The sequence below is a fragment of the Hypomesus transpacificus genome, chromosome 2, assembly GCF_021917145.1.
Source record: "Hypomesus transpacificus isolate Combined female chromosome 2, fHypTra1, whole genome shotgun sequence".
Classification (NCBI taxonomy): Eukaryota; Metazoa; Chordata; class Actinopteri; order Osmeriformes; family Osmeridae; genus Hypomesus; species Hypomesus transpacificus.
The window spans coordinates 12057260-12065898 of record NC_061061.1 but is presented as its reverse complement, the minus strand read 5'-3'; the positions used below and the strand labels follow the sequence as shown (position 1 = coordinate 12065898).

At 45.3% G+C, this 8639-nt stretch overlaps 2 protein-coding genes across 2 annotated transcripts; both read left to right on the top strand.

The window, feature by feature from the left end:
- Positions 1-6: 6 nt before the first annotated feature.
- mrpl51 (mitochondrial ribosomal protein L51) lies at positions 7-1615 on the top strand. Its single transcript, XM_047036561.1, has 3 exons — positions 7-64; positions 239-346; positions 1225-1615. The coding sequence occupies exons 2-3, from the start codon at positions 259-261 to the stop codon at positions 1419-1421; spliced, it is 285 nt and encodes a 94-aa protein (XP_046892517.1). The 5' UTR covers positions 7-64; positions 239-258; the 3' UTR covers positions 1422-1615.
- Positions 1616-2171: 556 nt separating this feature from the next.
- vamp1b (vesicle associated membrane protein 1b) lies at positions 2172-8244 on the top strand. The gene is made up of 6 exons (XM_047040886.1): positions 2172-2366; positions 2629-2939; positions 4044-4182; positions 5496-5654; positions 6307-6358; positions 7187-8244. Coding segments are annotated over exons 2-6 (369 nt in total). The 5' UTR covers positions 2172-2366; positions 2629-2937; the 3' UTR covers positions 7204-8244.
- Positions 8245-8639: the final 395 nt, after the last annotated feature.

Genomic DNA, 8639 nt, shown 5'->3' with positions numbered 1-8639 from the left:
TTTTTTAGAGCTGGATTGTCGATATGCTATTCCACCCTCCAGACAACCAGGCATATATCTACAGGTAAAGCATACACGATGGTAGCCAAAAATTTCACGTTGCTTTCTCTTCTAGCATGTTTTCGTTTTTTCTCTTTGATTGTTTGCGGAATACAGTCCATTCTCTGATAATTGCTGATAACGAATGGTTCAACTTTGTTATTCATACTTAATTTACTGTGCCGTGTTTTGTCTGTAGGGGTGTGTCGTCCAATTCGTATGCATGCCATTCCTGAGCTGAGAAAGGTGGACAGATGGACTGAGAAGAGGAGTATGTTTGGGGTTTATGACAACATTGGAATTCTAGGTGAGTAACACCCTTTCTAGACAAATGCAATTAGTTGTAGTAAACGGTATTAATCACAGTCCCCAGAGATGGGGACTGTAAGGAAGTAGTCTAGAGTATTTAAACATGAATATCTGTACGTCTACTTGAGTGAAGGATGTGTGCCATCTCTGCAATGTTGTTACTCTGTCATTACACTGTTGTTACACTGTTTTTATAAAGTTACTACACTTTTGTTAAACTGTTGAACTTTCGTTCATCAGTATTTGGACAAATGCTACATTTGTTTAATACAATGCTTACATGTGTCTAATACAGTGTTCTCAACAGGGGGAAAGAAATAGAAGGGGGGGCGCAAATTATTTTCAAGAAAAAAAAACATAGTTAGGGTTTCTGTTTGAGCAGGGCCGTATCCACCATCGAGAACATCAAGGTCCGGATCTGTATATTTTTCTCGAGGTGTATATTAAAAGTCATAAAATAATTGCCTGATAATAACTCTTTGGTGCCGCGAAGATAACCGACCTTCTCAAGTGACTGCTTGCTTGAGTTGACCAAATTAATTGGCTGGGGGGCGGGGCTTACAAAAGATTGAGAACCTCGGTTCTAATACACCAATACATCAAACACTAGACTCCTGACTGGGAGTCAGATGGCTGAGCGGTTAAGGAATCGGGCTAGTAATCAGAAGGTCGCTGGTTCAATTCCCGGCCGTGCTAAATGACGTTGTGTCCATGGGCAAGGCACTTCACCCTACTTTCCTCAGTGGGAATGTCCCTGTACTTACTGTAAGTCGCTCTGGATAAGAGCGTCTGCTAAATGACTAAATGTAAATGTAAACACTAGTCTAATATGCCAATACACTGCGGAGTATTGATCTCTGTGCCATGTTTCTTTAGGTGACTTCAAAGCCCATCCCAAGGACCTGATTGTGGCCCCTGTGTGGCTGAAGGGCTTTCGAGGCCACGAGCTCCAACGCCTCATGAGAAAGAAGAAGATGGTGGGAGACAGGATGTTGACACTCGACAGACACAACATGGAGAAGAGAATCCGCTACCTTTACAAACACTTCAACCGTTACGGCAAACACCGCTAGTCTGAAACACACCATGCAGACATGGTCGACCAGAAAATTGGCTTTCTGTCTGATGAGTCATCAGACTGATGGTGGAAATCCACAATATTGTTTTTTGTTATTTATGTAATATTGTGATTGATTTGTAAACAAATTGACTCACAGAAAGACAGACTGATATTGTATTGTCAATAAATTCTGTTCAATTATTAAAAGTAGGCTGCTGTTTTTTTTCTGCCTTGTGTTAAGGTCATAAGTAGCCAGGTTGGTTTAGTCATCGGTGTGTTTGTAAGGGGTTATGATACAATGCAACTTTTTGAAGTCCCAGGGGGTAATTGCAAACAAAAACTACAATAAAAACATGCTTATTTAAACAGGTTTAGATTTTCCTTTTCTTTTTTTCTTATTCCCAGCTCGTTTTTTTTTTTTTTTTTCGACGGTTACGTTCTTCTAACGTAACATGTAGATATCGAAAATAGGGGGGGGGGGGGGGGGGGCAGACTGGGAATTGTTAGGGTGGTTTCAGGAAAAACCCAGAATAAATACAATATTTATGCACATACATTTGCTCTACCTACTTGGGGCAAAATAATGTAGGTTTAATTAAAACACATAAAAAGGTCCAGAGCGTGATGACGGCAAAGAGTCGAGTCAACATTCTGCACTGAGCAGTGTACCGCAGTGTCGTCCTGCCGCCCTATCCGGCACAGAGAAATCTGCAGTACTGCAAAGTGTGGAGAAAGAGAAGTGAGGGAGGGGGGGGCAAAGAGGTACCGCACCATCACTGTGAGTCCAACTGGAGAGGGGAAGGGTAGCGAGCGACGCATTATTGCAGTATAGGATCATCACATACACACACACGAGCGAAACTACCGCACTAACCCACAAAACGACACACACCGATTGGCTTGTAGACGGAGGCTACTCTCGCTGGGTAAGGGGGGATAGCGGCGGTATTTATGATACGTAAGTTATTATGTATGATGATTAAAATTATTCCGTCGTTTTAAGGAATTTGTAATACTGAGTTGTATTTAGCTTTGATAGGCTACTTGCAACATTGCTAGTTTTTTTTCTTTTCCAGTTCTTAGCATCTCAACTCAGCATCATTGGAATACCTGGACCAGTATCTTTAATAAAATTACTCCACAAAAAAAAAATCATTCATGGAGTAGCTATAGGACATAACGGATTTCTGTTGAAATTAAGAATCTGCATTCACTTTCAGACCCTTTTTTTCACCGCTGCCCTGAGTGAATTATTACCCGACGCGTGCCTTGGTATTGCGGTACTTCAGTGATGACTTGGGGTGCAAAAACATCGCTTCAAGATTAGCCTACTGCACCAACCTCTGTTATCAACACGGCACTTCAATCAGTTGTCTACCGAGATTTGGGACTTCATTGGACGTCAGCCGAAATTTCGTGTCTTTTTCGTGATCTCGCTTTTTCGACTTCAGACCCTTCCCCCCCTCGCCTCTCATTCACTCCAATTCCCCCCTGTCCTCTTGAGTCAGTTCTAAACAGCTGTACAGGCGATGTGAGTATAAATGCATATTTCTCTGTGTTTTTTTGGTCTTTGATTTTGATCATGTTTAGCTTAATGTAATAGCTACTTCTAATATGTGCATGGATTCAGTTTTATGATGTTCCTTTCTAGACTCCCCTCTATTGATTTGTTTGAGCTTGATGGTTTTTGCTGACGTAAGTCATTTCCCCTTCGCAGCATCACTGAATAATGTATTCTGGACCTGATGTTTTGGAGTGCATTGAGTGCCTGAAGCCTTTGAAACAGTAGTTTTTTTTTAATCAAACAATGTTTTAAGAAAAGCGTAGCTTACTTAGAGAAATGCTGAGTTTGCAGAAAATAGTCTCTTAGACATATGGTGGTTCATGGGGACTCAGGTTATCAAATATCGGATGAATATCTTATCAACGTGACTGAATTGATTTGTCTGAGGGCGTCCTGTCTTAATAATCTATTACGGTATATAGCCTGCTGGCCTTGTCCAGGCATCTGCAGTGAGCCTGTAATCTTCACAAGTGCGACTGGTGCACTCTATGTCCCGAATTTAATCAAAACAATTATGGGGTCGTTTTTTTTCGACGTCTAGGAAATTACGGCTATGGAAGAGTGAGTTGACTCCTATAACTGTCTGAGTCTGAGCATGGTTCCCGAGGAGATGTTCAGGCTTTGCTTTTCTTCTTACATTCATCCGTTCCCCCCCCCCCTCACCCCTTTCTATAAAACCCATTCTCACCCCCCCCCCTTCTCCATCTTCCCATTCTCCTCTCCTCTATCCAGAAGCCCTCTTGCCTTACTTTTGTCATCTTCTCACCCTCCACAACACACATACACTCCCAAAGGCCAATTTGACTCCATATATTTTCTCTAAAATATATTAATATGTTCTTTTCCCCTTTTCTTTATTTGACCCACTGTTTTCCAAACACACATCTCTACATCCCTCCTTTTTCCACCTCTTAATTTCCCTTTAACCCCTCATTACATTTTCATCTTCCTTTTTGTGTTTTCTAAACTTAATTGTTTTTAACTGTTTTTTTCAATTGTTTTGGCCTTATGACTGTACTTAAAGGTATTTGAAGTACTTCATTTTTGGCTGTCCACTCTGTGTCCTCCCAGGTCTGCCCCAGATGCTGCTGCCCCCGCTGGAGCCCCTGGTGCCCCAGGGGCACCCGGAGCTGAGGGAGGGGCCCCACCCGGCCCCCCCAACACCTCCAGCAACCGCAGACTTCAGCAATCACAAGCCCAAGTAGAAGAGGTGAGCCTGGCAGCCAGGAAAGGGAATGAGGGAAATATGTACAATGTTAGAACGCTAGCGTGTACAGAAAGTGTGTCGTGTTCATTCCAGGAGTTACCTCCCCAGATGTAGGCCTACATTTGTGCATCCTGCTGGATCTGGGAGAGCGATGCAATTATAGTATTGAAGGAAACAGCGCCACCTAGTCACTGCCACACATTTTTGCCCAATCTGGTTTAATCCGAGAGGGGCAAAGTGAGTAAGGGAATAGTCACGATCGTGACTCTGGAACTGGAGGGAGGCCATCGAAAGTATCCATGTTTCCTCCCAGTTGCAGGGCTATTTTAGATTTGAGTGACTGTAATGTCTTTACATTCAGATGCTATATTCTCATGACTAACAATGCCATCCTTCTGTTCTCTTCTGCCTAAACACCACACTCTCCTTGCCCTTCCTCTGCTCTCTCCACCTCTGTCCTCCTCTGTCCTCCTCTGTCCTCCTCTGTCCTCCTCTCTCCTCCTCTGTCCTCCTCTCTCCTCCTCTGTCCTCCTCTCTCCTCCTCTGTCCTCCTCTCTCCTCCTCTGTCCTCCTCTCTCCTCCTCTGTCCTCCTCTGTCCTCCTCTGTCCTCCTCTCTCCTCCTCTGTCCTCCTGTCCTCCTCTGTCCTCCTCTGTCCTCCTCTCTCCTCCTCTGTCCTCCTCTGTCCTCCTCTCTCCTCCTCTGTCCTCCTCTGTCCTCCTCTCTCCTCCTCTGTCCTCCTCTCTCCTCCTCTGTCCTCCTCTCTCTTCCTCTGTCCTCCTCTGTCCTCCTCTCTCCTCCTCTGTCCTCCTCTCTCCTCCTCTGTCCTCCTCTCTCATCCTCTGTCCTCCTCTCTCCACCTCTGTCCTCCTCTCTCCTCCTCTGTCCTCCTCTCTCCTCCTCTGTCCTCCTCTGTCCTCCTCTGTCCTCCTCTCTCCTCCTCTGTCCTCCTCTCTCCACCTCTGTCCTCCTCTCTCCTCCTCTGTCCTCCTCTGTCCTCCTCTCTCCTCCTCTGTCCTCCTCTGTCCTCCTCTGTCCTCCTCTCTCCTCCTCTGTCCTCCTCTGTCCTCCTCTCTCCTCCTCTGTCCTCCTCTGTCCTCCTCTGTCCTCCTCTCTCCTCCTCTGTCCTCCTCTGTCCTCCTCTCTCCTCCTCTGTCCTCCTCTGTCCTCCTCTGTCCTCCTCTGTCCTCCTCTCTCCTCCTCTGTCCTCCTCTCTCCTCCTCTGTCCTCCTCTCTCCTCCTCTGTCCTCCTCTCTCCTCCTCTCTCCTCCTCTCTCCTCCTCTGTCCTCCTCTCTCCTCCTCTCTGTCACCTCCAGGTTGTGGACATCATGCGGGTGAACGTGGACAAGGTGTTGGAGAGGGACTCAAAGCTGTCAGAGTTGGATGACAGGGCAGATGCACTACAGGCTGGGGCCTCTCAGTTTGAGAGTTGTGCAGCAAAGCTTAAGAACAAGTACTGGTGGAAGAACTGCAAGGTAAGCACAATGTCTTTCATCAGGACCTCCAGTTGCTGGTTCACTGTAGGTACTACCAATGGTTTGAAACATAGAATTGTAAAAAAAAAAAAAAGGGTAGATCCATACAAGGAATGACAGATAAAACAAAAAAAACATTGATGACGAGTAATAGCTTGCATTCTCTCTAAATGACTGACAATCCACCGCACACTCGTGTAGTTCACGTTCAATCGAGTGTGAATCGACACCACAAATTTAGTGTTACGAGCGTCACTCTGCTCCAACCAGCCGAGTCAAGAAGGTGAGGAGCGCTGAAGCGAGCGTGGAGCGTCTGTCCTGGGAATGCCGCTTTCCTCCTCCTACGCTCACCAACCCCTTAATGAGCGTCTGTGGATGAGCAGAGTGACGCTTCAGGGAGAGAGGGGAGAGGGGAGGAGGGGAGGAGAGAGGAGGGGAGGAAGGAAGGAGGGGGTCGGTACACTGAGCTTCTCACTGCAGAAATGTTCTTACTAAGCCCGCTGAGGCATTGTGTAACTTCAGCACACACACACACCAAAATGCCTGTGAGAGGGGTGATTCTCCCAGCTCACTGCGTATTTGTCACTGTCGTGTCAGTTTTCTAAAGTTTTATGAAAAGCCTTTAACTGAGCTTTGTTTTGCTTCGTTCTAGATGATGATCATGATGGGCATCATTGGAGTCATTGTGGTTGGAATCATTTTCTGTGAGTACATAAAGTCTCTCGTTTTCAGATATTACTCACACAGTTAAAACGATTCATTGACATTGACATTTGTCCCACTCTAGATATTCCTTGCTTTTAGAATGTTCTGTTGTCGCAGTTTTATAACTGTTTACTATACAGCTGTGATTGATTTGATGGGTCAGTTTACGTTTATGGAAGATTGTAATTTCTGGTTCTTAATGAACCAAGATAGTGAAATGACACATTAGCACACATCAGAAGGCAACACTAGCATAATCAGTTGCGTACTGCATGTGCTGTGTCACAACAGACCCAGGTCTGGATCACCTGCTGCTGCCTCAAATCTCAATTATTCATGGCAGCATATTACAGTAAATTATTTACATAATTCCTCTGTTACCAGCCTTTCGGTTAAAACAAGAACTGAATGAAATAACACGGAAATTGTTTACCAAAGTCTGTCACAAAGTCATGTGTATAAGAAAGCAATTTGCTGACTCAATTAAATGTACCCTCTCCCTCTTTCTCTCCCTCTTTCTCTCCCTCTTTCTCTCCCTCTTTCTCTCCCTCTTTCTCTCCCTCTCCCTCTCTCTCTTTCTCTTTCTCTTTCTCTTTCTCTTTCTCTTTCTCTTTCTCTTTCTCTTTCTCTTTCTCTTTCTCTTTCTCTTTCTCTTTCTCTTTCTCTTTCTCTTTCTCTTTCTCTCCCTCTCCCTCTCCCTCTCCCTCTCCGTCTCCCTCTCCCCCTCCCCCTCCCCCTCCCCCTCCCCCTCCCCCTCCCTCTCCCTCTCCCTCTCCCTCTCCCTCTCCCTCTTTCTCTCTCTCTCTCTGTCCCTCTCCCTCTCTCAGTGTACTTCTTCTATTGAGCTCACCCCATCGTGGCAGAAGGAAACAGACATGAGAATTGGAGTGAAAAAAAAAAAAAAAAGACACAACCTCCACTCCTCCCTCTTTCTCCCTCTCCCTCTCCCTCTTTCTCCCTCTCCCCCTCCCTCTCTCCCCACGGTCTTCCATTAAACCATCTTGCACTTATACATGACTGTAGTGTTTAGATGCCTGTGCTCTTTGTCCTTCTACCCCTCCCTCCCTTTCTTTCCCTCTCTCTTTCGTCCACTATTTTGGCATGGTGCCTCACCCATCCTCTCCCATCTCTGCTACTCGTACATTATTGAAGTGCGCAGCAAAGAGAGAGAGAGAGGACAGGAGAGGGAACAAGAGGGAAGGAGGTAGGTAGGAGATAAGAAGTCTTCGTAACAGAGAGACAGAGATGACTGGAACGTGGGAAGGAAAAGGGGAGAAGGTGAAAGATAGATGGAGCAAGAGATGGAGCCAAAGGAAGATAATAAATAAATAGAGAGCGTGTGTGCAGGGATACTAAACAGACAGAACAGTTCTTTTTTTAAATCCCAGGCAGACACATACTATCGTTTTACCTGTCTAAGAGGGTCCCACATGTGTAGATTGATACTGACATCTCTAACAAGATCCCTCCCCTTCTAACTCCTACCCATTCTGCTCCTGATCATCACTATTTACTAATACAAGGTCATGTTAAGATTAAGAATATGATATTTTTGTTGTGTGTGATTGTGTGTACTTGTGATCCAAAGCATTGTAGCCAGTAGCTTTTCCAAGTTTAGCTGATGGGCTTTGGTCATCCTGTCTGTTCCTCTCTAACTCGCTTCATTTTGATATTTCATATCTCTGTTTATTAGGAATAGCTGTGGAGAGAGAAGTGGAAAAAAAGGGGTGGAAAAGAAACAGGTTGTGAGGATGAGATAAAACCAGACAACAGCTTATTGGTACAAGGTTGAAGCTTCCTGGACTAAACTAGGGGAGTCAGATGGCTGAGCGGTGAGGGAGTCGGGCTAGTAATCAGAAGGTTGCCGGATCGATTCCCCGCCGTGCCACATGATGTTGTGTCCTTGGGCAAGGCACTTCACCCTACTTGCCTCGGGGGGAATGTCCCTGTAATTACTGTAAGTCGCTCTGGATAAGAGCGTCTGCTAAATGACTAAATGTAAACGGAAGCCTGAACTCTGACTAGAAATATTGTTAACAGACGCCTTTTGCCAGAGTTTTATCTTTGACTTTTGACTAAAACCTGTGTCCATAAACCCCCTCGTCTGTGCGTAACAGAAAACCAGTTGTAGGATACAAATAGTCTAACATGCGTACAGGCAGAAGGATGCTCATAGAATGGGTAGGAAATAGACTATCTGTACGTGTGAATGGACTATTCTGTCAGTGCAGAAAGCCCTTGATCTGACTTTGACAAAGACGAAGCAGACAGGCCCATTAT

Excerpts from the sequence above, each read along its gene's own strand:
- mrpl51 (XM_047036561.1), top strand. The coding sequence starts at position 259 with ATGCATGCCATTCCTGAGCTGAGAAAGGTGGACAGATGGACTGAGAAG. Across the intron at positions 347-1,224 it reads TGACAACATTGGAATTCTAG|GTGACTTCAAAGCCCATCCC; the intron begins GTGAGTAACACC and ends ATGTTTCTTTAG.
- vamp1b (XM_047040886.1), top strand. Across the intron at positions 4,183-5,495 it reads CACAAGCCCAAGTAGAAGAG|GTTGTGGACATCATGCGGGT; the intron begins GTGAGCCTGGCA and ends TGTCACCTCCAG. Across the intron at positions 5,655-6,306 it reads ACTGGTGGAAGAACTGCAAG|ATGATGATCATGATGGGCAT; the intron begins GTAAGCACAATG and ends GCTTCGTTCTAG.